At 35.0% G+C, this 13,118-nt stretch overlaps 1 protein-coding gene across 4 annotated transcripts in view; it reads left to right on the top strand.

The window, feature by feature from the left end:
- The window catches only part of LOC150076271 (uncharacterized), a 695,145-nt gene that overhangs the window by 594,533 nt on the left and 87,494 nt on the right, over nt 1–13,118 (top strand). For all 4 annotated transcript variants that reach the window (XM_090388135.1, XM_090388136.1, XM_090388134.1 and 1 more), the window contains one exon: nt 11,605–12,126. In XM_090388135.1, coding sequence (XP_090244261.1) covers nt 11,605–12,126 — 522 coding nt within the window. The remainder of the gene's footprint in view (nt 1–11,604; nt 12,127–13,118) is intronic.

Here is a 13,118-nt window from a genome sequence, read left to right as displayed (position 1 = left end):
GAAATAAACTGAATTTTGTTCACGTATCAATATTCACTTTGCCATCATCAGATTTTATTTTATTTTTTTTATTAATTGCATATTTGCTTTTCTTCTCCATTCTGAAGTTTTTTCCTGCCTTTATCTAATGTAGGCTGCCGTTACTTTCTTTTGACATTCTGATGGAATTTTTATTTTAAAAGTTACTACATTTTTGGCTATCTTCCTTTTTTGGACTGTGGCTTTTCGGGCATTTCATACTACCATCATCTTTATTTTTATTTGTCATATTTTTATAATAATCATATATTTACATTTGCATCCATTGCTGTTGCTTTGCACACTTCGGTGCAGTTGCCATATCCTATCCTGTTTATTTAACCTTCAAATGTCTTATCTGTTTTTACTCTTTAATACAATTTCTTAAAAATTTTATCAATTTAAGAATTAGTTATCTGCTGCTTTGTGCAATACTATTCTTAAAAATACACCCATTTATGTTTTTCAGTCTTTAGATGGGCTTGTTTGTAACTCCATTTTGCCATTTAGCCTATGCTGGCTTTAATCTTTAATCTATTCTTTTCCTTGTAGCCTTGTGTTAGTAGCATTGGCATTTACTATTATATATACATCTGCATCCTTTGCTGCTGCTTTGCATGCTTTGGTGCATTTGATTTGTCTAAACGATTTTTATCTTTCTGTTATCTCTACTGGTTTTAATTCACTATATATATATATTAGTTAGTTATACAGGGATTACCTTAATTTCTTTATAGGCAGGCTTCTTATCCAACTCTTCTAATCTATCACACGAAATAAATAAATTATGAAAAAATTTATAACCTTCATCTTAATGTGTTCCATACCGTCAGCACGAATGCAAATTAATAGTCCGGAATCACCATTGAGGCCCCAACCCGACCCTAAAACCATGAACTGTGACGCAACTATCAGCATAGGAAAACATCATGTCAAAATTTCAAATAGTATTAGAAAAAAAAATAATAATAACAAATACATGATGACATTTTCTTCCTCCTTAAGTTGGACAAGAACTTTTCGATCATGCGTGTTCACAGGATGGAATGAAACTAAAAAATGCCTTTTTTTTTTTTTTTTTTTTTTTTGTCTGTGCAGACAAACAGCTCTGTACAAATTGCAAATCCACCTTTGCAATCGCAAATTCGTCTTTGTCCACATTTGTTTATTCTATCATAAAACCATTTGAGAGATTTTAAAATATCCCATTAAAAATTACAACTCTCTTTTTAAGAAATTGAAAGACCACAAACTATATTCTCTAGATGTAGCATCTATGTACACTAATGTAAACGTGTCATATGCATTAGATATTATTTGGGATTTACTTAATGATAGTAATATCAATATCAATAATGCCAGACTCCCCAAAGAAAAAATTTTTGATCTCATTAAGTTATTAGTTTCCGCCAATTATATTTTATTCCAAGATAAAATATACAGACAGATTTTTGGCTTACCTGTGGGCCTTAGCATTAGTGGACTCATTGCAGAACTATACTTAGATAAAATAGAGAATGTTTACTTGAATCCATTTATACCAGAAATCTCGTATTACTGTAGATATCTAGACAGTATGCTTATTATAACTAATCAGATCACTATAAATTCTGTTTTATAAGTATTAAATAACATTCATACCAGACTGAATTTCACTTTGGAAACACAGAAGGATGATATCCGATCAATTAATTTTCTTAATTTCACATTACAAAGGGAGGAAGATAGATTAAATTTTAGTATTTATAGAAGCCTACAAACATGGGTATGTTATTACATTACAAGAGCTATCACCCATACACTTATAAAAAATCGGTCATGTTAAACCAGTTTTTAAGTGCTTTTAAATATTTCACCATATAGAGTGGGTTACAGGCTGAGATAAACGAACTAACAAAGATAAACAAACTATGGAGATAAACGAACTACAGAGGCGGCCTTAATAGGCCACCTCTGTAGCCAGGTGGGCAGGAGTAGCAGTGCGTAGCACACGCTTCTTGATTAGACTGGGGTTCGAGCCCATGACCACCAAATACGGAGGATGCGGAAAGGTCAGGGAATAACCACCGCATATCCCTGGAGCAATATGGCCTTAGTTGCTAATGCTCCTAAAAACCAAATAACAAACATTCCTTAATAGAGACTATACAATCACTTCTATTAATAAAATTAAGCTGATCACCCAAGAAAAGATAAAAAAACAGCTACCAGAAAACAAATATAGACAAAAAGCATTTTATTACAGTTCCGTATATAGAATATTGGTATAATAAACTGAATGAGTTGTGTAAAGGCACAGATATGAAAATAATAGCTAAACCTATAAATAAATTGCATACATTATTAAGAAAATGTTTAACTAATCCTTCCTTGCAACAAACACATGATTTGGTTTATAGCATTTCTTGCAAAGAATCCGACTCGTCTTACATAGGTTCTACGTGGTGGGTGTTGAATTTTCGCGTTAAACAAAACAGGAAATAGAAATCCTTCATATACATGATTTTTTTCTTTCTTATCACTGCCAACCGAAGACATTTAATACGAAAGTCGCTCATTGTGACTATTGGCCTCGCTTATTTCATATTATTTTATATTTCAATTTTTCAAATGACAACCAGGGACCAGGTAGTGCACTTCTATTTCCTTGAACAAAATTTTAATAATTCCATATTCATTCAACTAACTTATTTCAACTTATTTTAATTTATTTTAAACTTCAATTTAAACTTCATTTCCACCCCAACTTCATGTAATTAAGCAGATCAACTAAGGTGAGTACCGTCTATTAAGCTTTACTGCTATTCATGCTGTAAATGAAGGTCACGTGTTTCTCTTTAATGAAGAAAAAATAATTATAGTAAACCACTTATCGCAGAAATGCTTGAAATAAAATTATGTAAAAATTCTATCAACATTCATAGACCTTTTTTAATATCAGACGATTGGTCCTATGAATGCATGCGTGATGAAGATTAAATTTCTTTTAAATAAGGACGCAGCAGCATTTTTTAGTTTCGTTCCATCCTGTGAACACATATGATTGAAAAGTTCTTGTCCAACTTAAGGAGGAAGAAGATGTCTTCATGCATTTGTTAATTGTTTTTTTTAATACTATTTGAAATTTTGACATGATGTTTTCCTATGGCGATAGTTGCGTCGCGGTTAATGGTTTTGGGGTCAGGTTGGGGCCTCGATGGTGATCCCGGACTATTAATTTGCATTCGTTCTGATGGTATAGAACACATTAAGATGAAGCTTATCAGTTTTTTATAATTTATTTATTTCACGTGATGGACTAGGAGAGTTGGATAAGAAGTCTGTCTATAAAGAATATAGGAGATATTGAGCACATAAAAGCTCTTATTACAAAAAAAAAAAAAAAAAATATATATATATATATATATATATAATGGGATAACCACCTCTTTATCCATCTGGTTGAGTATCCTCTATACTATTGACAGAACCTATGAGCTGTTCTAACTGCTTATGTGCACTGCTCTGACAAGTCTGTGTCAGACTGTACAATTACTACCTAGTCTTTTTTATTATAAACCTTATTTTACCTCATTTATCAATGGTATTATTATAATTATAACTCCACTTTGATATATGTGGTGCAGTGGTTAATATCATTAACCACTATATCATATACAATGGGTGGACAAAATAATGGAAACACTTGTGATAAAAATAATTACAGGTATGCACTAATATGGTATCAAGCCACCCTTTGCTTTTAAAACAGCTTGTATTCTATGTGAAATAGATTCCAATAAATCTTGAACTGTCGTAAGAGGAATATTGGACCATTCTTCAAGCTCCTTGAGTGATGAAGGTGGAGGAAATCTCACTCTCCTCTCCAAATATGCTCACAGTAGTTCAGTAACATTTTAAGTTTGGCGATTGTGCAGACCATGGGAGATGCTTAGCCTCAGTTTCATGCTCCTCAAACCAAGACTAGACACATCTGGCTGTGTGTATTGGAGCATTATCTTTAAACAGTATTGCTTGTGGGAAACAATATTTGCACCACAGGCTGAGCCTGGTCCCCAATATTAAGTGGCAGTAATTCACCCATTCAAGGTGATGATAGGAACTAAAGAATACCGTGATATTGTCCCAAAACAACGTTGATCCTCCCCCTTCATATTTGATAGTTGGCTTAAAACAATCAAGGATGATTTGCTTCCTTTGGCATTTGTCTGAAAGTATGACATGTTTCCACTTATCGGGGGTTCAGGTTTTTGTGCTCCTCCTTACACCATTGCACCTTCTGTCTAGCATTACCATCAATAACAAGTGGCTTGTCAAGAGTGACTGCAATAAGTTTTGGCTTTATGAAGTTTGAACTGTTTTGCTAGAAACTGGGTTGCTGAGACTCACATTATGTTCTGCAGTTATTTTTGAGGCAGTAGTTTTATATTTTCAGGCTCTAAACCTTTTCAGTGTCTGGTGGTCTCTTTCAGTCAGTTTTGATTTTCTAACACAATTCATTCAATAGATTGTTTTTCTATACTTGGTGAATGCAGATATCACTTTTGATACAATTAATCTGGATATGTTAAACATATCAGCAGTTTTAGTCACCAATTTCCCTACTAAATTTGCACCTGCAATTTGATCTCTTTGGAATTCAGACAGGTCATTTTCTTTATATAACTTTTCATATCACCTCTAAATAAACATCAGCTTTTATCATTTTTTCTTCACAGTACTACCTGCAAGAAACAAAAACAGAAAATTATTATTGTATGTTCATGAATACATCATACAATGATTACAAAAACTACTATTTTCATATCAGGTGTTTCCATTATTTGGACAACCTAAGAGCATATTATCATCAGCCATTTTCAGTCTACTGCAGAATGAAGGCCTTTCCAGCAACTTTCCAGTTTGTTCTGTTTGGTGTAATACCCTTCCATTTACTGCCCACAAATTCTTGAATTTCATTTGTCAATGTTCGTTGTTGTCTCTTGGATACCATTCTGTTATTTTCTTAGTCCATCTGTCATCATGTCTTTGAGCTATTGTCCTGCCCAAGTTGATTTCAGTTCTTTAGTTTTGATAAGAATGTTCTTTACTTGAGTTTGCTGTCTAATCCATGTGTTTCTCTTCTTATCCAACAGTCTGATTACTAATGTAATTCATTCCATTCTTCACTGTGTAGTTCTCAGGTTCTCTTCTATCCTTTTGGTGAGTGCCCAAGTTTCACTTCCATAAGTCATGGTGGGGAGTATACATTGGTTCATTATTTTACTTTTCAGATAAATTGGGATATTGCTTCTCAGTATGTGACTATATATTCTGAATGCTACTATCCAAAATTTATTCTTCTTTTGACTTCCAGCCATTTATCATTATTACAGCTAGTGACATGTCCAAGATAAGTGTATGAATCCACCTTTTAAATTTCTGCTCCTTCAATCATTATATCCCTTCCTGTGGCATACTTGTTCATCATTACTTTTGTTTTTACCATATTCATCCTTAGTCCGAAATCCTTACAACTCTGCATAACTGATTAAGATTTCTCTAATTCTTCAGGATCATCGCTTATGATCACAATGTCATCTGCAAATTGTAACTGGTTTAGGTACTCTTCATTCGCATTGACTCCTTTCTGCAACCAGTCCAATCTTCTGAAAGCTTTTTCAAGGGTAGCAGTAAACAACTTGATATTGCATCTCTTTGTCGAACTCTTTTCTCAATTTTAAATTTGCTACTGTCTTTGTCTAATATAATAAAGGAGGTAGCATTCTCATATATTTTCTTCAAAATCATAATGTATGGGATGTCTTTCCAGTGCCCGAAACATTGCTTTATGCTGTATGGAGTCAAATGCCTTTTCATAATTCCACAAATGCCAGGCATAATGGCATATTATGTAAAGGTGATCCATAGTTGAGAACCCTATCCTAAAACCAGCTTGCTCTTTCAGTTGATTCTCATCAAGTATTCTTTCTAATCTGTTAGTAATAACCCTTGTGAACAACTTGTAGATGTGGGACAACAAGCTAATTGGTCTATAATTTTCCAATTTCTGATTTCTCTCCTTTCTCATGTAGCAAAATTATGATTGCATTATTCCACACCTTAGGCATCACACCTTTCCTAATGTATTTTGTGAAGAGTCTTGTCAGACTCTTCACAAAATACATTAGGAAAGGTTTCTGTGTCATGTCTCTTCCTCCTAATTTTAACAACTCTACAGTAACTTCATCTTCACCTGGGATTTTTTGATTCTTCATTTTCTTCAATATGACACCTATGATAAATGTGACAGATATGACAACACAACGAAACAAATGGGCCCTCAGTCCCCAGCATCTTTCACTCTCCCTCTTATGGCAGCTCTCATATGACAACAAGAGCATATATTAGCATTATATACTATTGTGACTGAAATTTATTTTATTATGATATTATCGCAATAAACATCGTCTAAAACAAGTGGAGCATTGACCTTGCAAGATGCTATTATCAAACACAGAATCACTACCACCACCATGCTCAATAATTGGTTAATAAAAAGCTGCTAATCACAAATTCATATTTTAGAATGCTTAATAATTACCTGCAAGAAGAGGCTTAACAAAGCCTAAAAAAGTGTATTTTTTTATGGCCAAACTTCTTCAATAACAAAGAAATTAATGGTACAGATCAAAAGTGAAGCAAATGATGAAAGGAATTAAAATTGAAGTCACTGTGGTGGCAATTTACCACGAATGTGTCCAGCAAAGAGTTAAACTTTTTCAGCCACTTGTAGACTTTCTGTTGACTTGTGCATGCTTCATCATAGTGAACGACTTTTTCAAACTGAGGCATCATCATCTGTCATCATTCTGCTATTCCACAGGTCAACATATGAAGCCTTGCCACCATGCCCTGTCCATGTACTTCTCTCCATCATTGATTTCACTCCAGTTTCCTCCTCTCTTAATGACATTGGTCTTTATCATGTCTTGCCATCTCATTCTTGGTCTTTTGTCCCTTAATTGTAAATCAAACATTCTTCTTGGCAAATGCCTTTCGTTCATCCTCTTGACATGTCCAAACCATTTCAAACGAGACCTTTCAGTCCTATTCTGGAGTTTTTCAACCTGAATTCTCTCCCTAATCACATCATTCCTGATTTTGTTGCATCTTATCTTTCCGGCTATGCTCCTCACAAATCTCATTTCTGCCCCCTGAATTCTGCTTTCATCCTTTTTCCTCATAGTCTAAGTTTCAGATGCATACATCAGAATTGGTATGTAATAGGCCTGATATATAGCCTTACACTTCAGTGGTATGTTCCTGTTCCCGATCAGATTTCTTGTTTGCCTATAGAAATTCCCGCCTGCTTGTATCCTTCTACTTATTACTTTGTCTATCACTCCAGTCTTTGTAATGGTGCTTCCTAGATACTTGAAGTTGTTAACCATTTTTAGCTCTTTCCCTTCCATTGTAATGTATCCGTCAATCCCGCCACTCCTCCTTATGGCGCCTCCATAGCCAGGTGGGAAGGAGCAGCAGTGCGTAGCACCCGCTTCTTGATTAGACCGAGGTTCGAGCCCGTCACCACCAAATATGGAGGATGCGGAAAGGTCAGGGAATGACCACCACTTATCACGGAGCAATATGGCCTTAGTTGCTAATGCTCCTAAAACCAAATAACAAACAACAAACTCCTCCTTATTTTCAAAAGATGCGATCTTTTGAAAATAAGACACTGCAAATCTTGAAGCCAGAGCACTTCTGCAGGATTTTGATATGAGAGCATATTGACATACTAAAAAGCTGTATATATTTCTGCCATTGCATAACATAATATCACACTGCACTTAATGTGTGATGTACTGGGTGTACAGTAAATAGTGTATGGAAACCTAATTAGCTGAATGCAGAATAAGCTGAAAACACTTCTGGGGATTTTTGATGAACGGTATCTTTTCTAAGATATAATAGAGGGAAGTTTTATAACATCACTTTCTTTTCCTGAATAGGTTTGTGTGTGTGGAGTATAATTCCTGCCCAAATACACAATCATTTTTGTAATTTGTCATGAAGATGGTTTCCTCTCAATTGTGACAGATGGATATATTTAAATAGAAAGGGTGTAAGAATATTTGCTAATGCTATCAAGGCAGCATTAGCTGGGTTGGAAAAGTGCAAGCTTGGGAGGGAAACATGGACTAACAATAACCCAGTGCCGGATTAAGGTACAGGCTGGCAGGGTCCTGTCCAGGGTGGCATTCTTTAAGGGATGCCAAAAACAGAAGAACAATGAGGCAAAAATAAATATATCCTTAGTAAAGGGCACCAAAAAATCTTTTTGCCTGGGTCACGGAAATACCGGCTCTGCAATAGCCACAGGTGGAGGTTAAAATGATTCTTACGCCGTTTCTGTGGGAATATACAGCAGCCTGGAAAGCAAAGCAAGGTGTCTGGGATTCCAAGGCCTGTTATGAGTCATCATGGAACAGTTAAATATATGGACTGTGTTAGGGCTGTATAACTAAGAGTAAGAACAGGTACTAGGAGCATAATACATAAATTTGATGAATTTGAAGTGCTGGTCAAGTCATGAAATGCAGACATTGTGGGGTGTCAGAGACATGGTGTCACTCAGATATAAAGGATGCAGAATTTGAATATGGTGAGTACAATTGTACAGAAAGGATAGACATGGTGGGGGGGGGGGGAATTATGCTGTTAGTTAAGAAATACATGAAATCTAAGGTGCATCCAATTGACATGAGTGGCCAGTGCAATGTTGAGTCAGTTTGGTGTAACATAAGCACTAGGAAAGAAAAAATGAAAATAGGAGGGTGTTATAAGCCTAATGACTGGTGAGAACAACAAATCAACTGTACAGAGCAACAGAGTGGACCAGTAAATCAGACTATCTTGTAATAGGAGATTTTAACTTTTCAGATATTGACTGGAATTTGTAGGTTGGTCACTCGCACTCTAGCAAGATTATTGTGGATTTATTGGATGACTGTATTCTGCAGCAGCATGTTAGAGCGGCAGCAAGAGACGATTATACTCTTGATCTGATTATCATCAGTGATTATTCATGCATTAAAAATCTTTAGATAAAAGAACCACTAGATGGCAATGCTCACAGTGTATTGGTGTGGGATTTACTTAAAGATGTGACTACCGTCAAGGGTAAAGGAAAGGGTTTTTGCTTTCATAAAGGTAACTACAGTGGGACTAACTGATGATGGTACCATCAGCAAAATCTAAACGGGAAGCATTCAAGGAAATAATCATAGAAGGTACTAGGCTTTTCATACTAATTAAGAAATACTGTTCAAGGCTTAGACCTAAATGGATGTCACATGAACTAATGACACTTGAAGCAAAGAAGAAAAAATACATAGGATGCATATAAATTATTGGGCGATATTGAAGCCTGTGGTAGATATAAACTAGTCTGCAATCAAGTGACAAAAGATGTTAGGCAAGCTAAGGCAGATTATGAGAAATCTTTGGCAAAGGATGCAAAGAAAAATAGCAAATCAATCCTAAACTGGATTTCTTTACCACAAGCAAATTGAAAATTTTAGACATGATACCCTCAATCATTCAGAAACTCTTTCTTCTTGCTTGAATAAAGCAGTTTGCTTGTTTTTTTCTTTTAAACATTATGCCCACGTTTGAAAATCTGAAATAGTAGGTAATATCTTAAATTACTGAGGTCATTACTCATAAATCTTTCTTATGTTTTAATCTGCTGTGGTAATTGATTACCATAGCAGACTATAAACCAGAGAAAGGATGATTAAGAATGATTCTGATTTAGTCATAGTCATTTCTGCTTCCAAAGTCATGGGAAGTTTAAAGAAGGGATTGAAGATTCTGTTCTTTTTCTCAGTGAGGAAGTAATTTATTGACTAGATGGTGCACAAGTTTTCATTGAAAAATGACGTTCTTATGAATGCTGAGGTATCAAATTTTGTCACTTGGCAGTGCATGATTTTTAAATTTCGAATTTTTTATGGACAAGTTTCCCAGTACTTCTTGGTGGCATTAATAATAAAGACATAGATGAAGCAATAGATGTTTTGCAGCATCAATTCTGTCAGTTTCAGTGCGTGAACTTATCAGACGCTGTTAGGAAAAAAGAAGGTTTGGTTTGTTTGTTTGTTATTTGGTTTTTAGGAGCATTAGCAACTAAGGCCATATTGCTCCATGGATATGCAGTGGTCATGGGCTCGAACCCTGGTCTAATCAAGAAGCGTGTGCTACGCACTGCTGCTCCTGCCCACCTGGCTACGGAGGCACTGAAAAAAGAAGGAACTGATGTACGGTGGTCCTTAGTTGGAGAACTTACACAACAGGGAAGTGCACAAGGAAGCTTGAAATGGAACAAATTATCTCAAATCATACTTGGCATTTTAACAATTCCTCACTGAAGTGCTTAAGCATGAGAGGTAATTCAGCCAGGTTAGATAAACAAAAACTGAGAGTTCAGGTCCTCTCCTCTTTCTGGTGAAGCTTTGGAAATGGTCCTGATATTCATATTTAGACAGCAGGGCCACTGTTATGAGCAAAACTTTACTGAATAATTCTGAAGAGGGTCAAGTCTGCAATAGTATCTTTCTTGAAGCAATCAGAATCAATTGATGTCTTATAGAATATCAAATAGAAATCCACAGACAGAAAAATATTAAATATGCTAACTTTTAAAATCATACTGTACACATTTAATATAAAATGTGTATTTTGCTGGTGAAATTTAATTTCTAGTGTACTATGGAATTTAAAATATCTCTTGTTTTCCCTCATGTTTTTTTAGGAAGCACTCCTGCTTTTGGCAAAAAACCTGTAGTATATGCCTGTTTTGGTCCATAAACCTGTTTTATCCTAAAAATGCTTGATCTCCAGTTTTTTCGAAAGTCAGAAATTGGCAGCTAAACAATGGGCCAAGTGAAAATGCAATATGTGCAGGATAGGAGACTTTCTATAATTTATACCTCTTCTATCAATTTTATTTCTTGCCTACACATTTAGATACTTATTATTATTATTGCTCTTATATTATTTCTCCCTGAATGGGGATTCCACCTCATGTTGGGTATTGCTACCAATTACACAGAGTGGTTATTATTATTATTATTATTATTATTATTATTATTATTATTAGCCATATGGTGCAAGAAAGCCTGAGGCTTATCTGAGTTACCCTGAGAGAGAGAGAGAGAGAGAGAGAGAGAGAGAGAGAGAGAGAGAGAGAGAGAGAGAGAGAAGGGAATCACCAAGAAAGAAGAGAGTGATGATGTCCAGCTCAGGACCCTGGGTGTGCCAAGTCCATACACACCAGATGTGAGCCCCCCCCATACAAGTATATACTTGGGTATCTAAATTGGTCCACCAACTTTACTGTTAATTGTTGTTAACATTCATATGTTATACTGACTAACATAGTGGATTGTTAGCATGTTTCTCTTAGAAATAGTAGATAGTATCTTAAATTATTAGTATAAAAAATCATTTGTGTTATCCTCAGTACATGTTAATAATTATTATTATTACTCAGCAGTAATTACTTTTTAATAAATCTTAATAAAAGAATTTAATTTTCAGGTGTAAGCTCTCCTCATGCAAAAGCTGAAAAAGCTTCTCCATCCACAACTAAATCTCGCCCTGTACCCCGTCCAGCAGTTCCTCCTCCTGGAGTAGCTGTTGTAAATGGTGTTGATGATGGAAAAGTATGGCTAAAAGCAGCTCAAACTCCAACTGAAATAAAACCCACCCAAGAATCTGAAATAAAAACTCCTGCAGAAGAACCTGAAGCCATAATCTCAACAGAAGAACCAGAAGCTATAATTCCTACAGAAGAACCAGAAGTTAAAAAAACAGAACCTGAAACAGAATCTCCAATACAAGAAGTTGAGAAAAGGAAGGATGAAGTAGATGAGGACGAGTACAAGTATCCAACTAAAGAATATTCACAAAATGGCAAAACAGAGTCTAAGGCCCATGACATGGCAAGTCCTGAAGTAAATGGAAAGACAGAAGATACTGTCCGTCCTGATAAATTGTCTGCTGAAGATGATAGTAGTGACATTAAAGATGAGGGCAAGGAGAATAACAAAGAAATAAGTGGCAAGTATAATATACTAGAGTATTAATATAGTTTTGAAGTGATATCTCATATAATTAAGTGGTTAATATTGCATTAGTAATTATTTAGAACATTTACATATTGGAATTTTTGGCTAATTGCCTTAAGTTTTGTGGCTTTACTAATATATCTCAAACAGCCAACACTTCTAATATTTAGACAAAACTCACCTCCAGTTCTGCTTGATTTAATGCATTAAATAAGATGAAGTGGGAAAAGTGAAATGAAATATGCTAGACTGATCTATTCCCATCCCTACATCGGTGTAGCAGATTTCATTTCTGTTCTCCTACTCTATCTTATTTAATGCAGTAAACCAAGAAAAATTTGAGGAGCTTTTTCCAAATATTAGATGTGTTGGCTGATTAGAACATTTACTTAAATTAGCATCTTTTTTTTTTTTTTTTTTTTTTGTTCACCAGTATTTCTTTAAGCATGTTAGTCAAAGATTCATTCAATTCTACAGTATGTGAAAAATTAATTATTAAAATGAAGCAAAATACTGTTAATATACAGGGTTGTTAAAATTAAAGTATCCCTATGTAGAGGGCTCTGGAGCAAGTTCTAAGGCTCATACTGAAGAGAAATTTGGACAACAGGTACAATAAAGAATGTGCTTGCCATGTATTGGGAAAAAAAAAAACAGTTACAAAATTTGTCACTGTATGGCACGTAACTTTCTTAGTTACTGTTATGCAAATAATGTAAGTTATTTGCATAATAATAAGTTATTGCCACAGCACCCTGCACTACAGCAGCAATACCAACAACGTTGGCATTGCTGCTGTAGTGCAGGCAAACTTCTGCTGTGTGGATTTAATTATATTAATTATATGAGTGAATATTAATTATATGAGTATTCGAATATTAATTATATGAGTGAAGCTGTACTATCAGAACAGTAACAATGAAGCTGCAGCTGTCAGAGAATTCCGGCATCAGAAGTACATAAGGCATGGACCTATATGACTGT

The sequence above is a fragment of the Mastigoproctus giganteus genome, chromosome 13, assembly GCF_048544385.1.
Source record: "Mastigoproctus giganteus isolate SK-2022 chromosome 13, ASM4854438v1, whole genome shotgun sequence".
NCBI classification, from domain to species: Eukaryota; Metazoa; Arthropoda; class Arachnida; order Uropygi; family Thelyphonidae; genus Mastigoproctus; species Mastigoproctus giganteus.
This window is presented reverse-complemented; position numbering and strand designations above follow the sequence as displayed.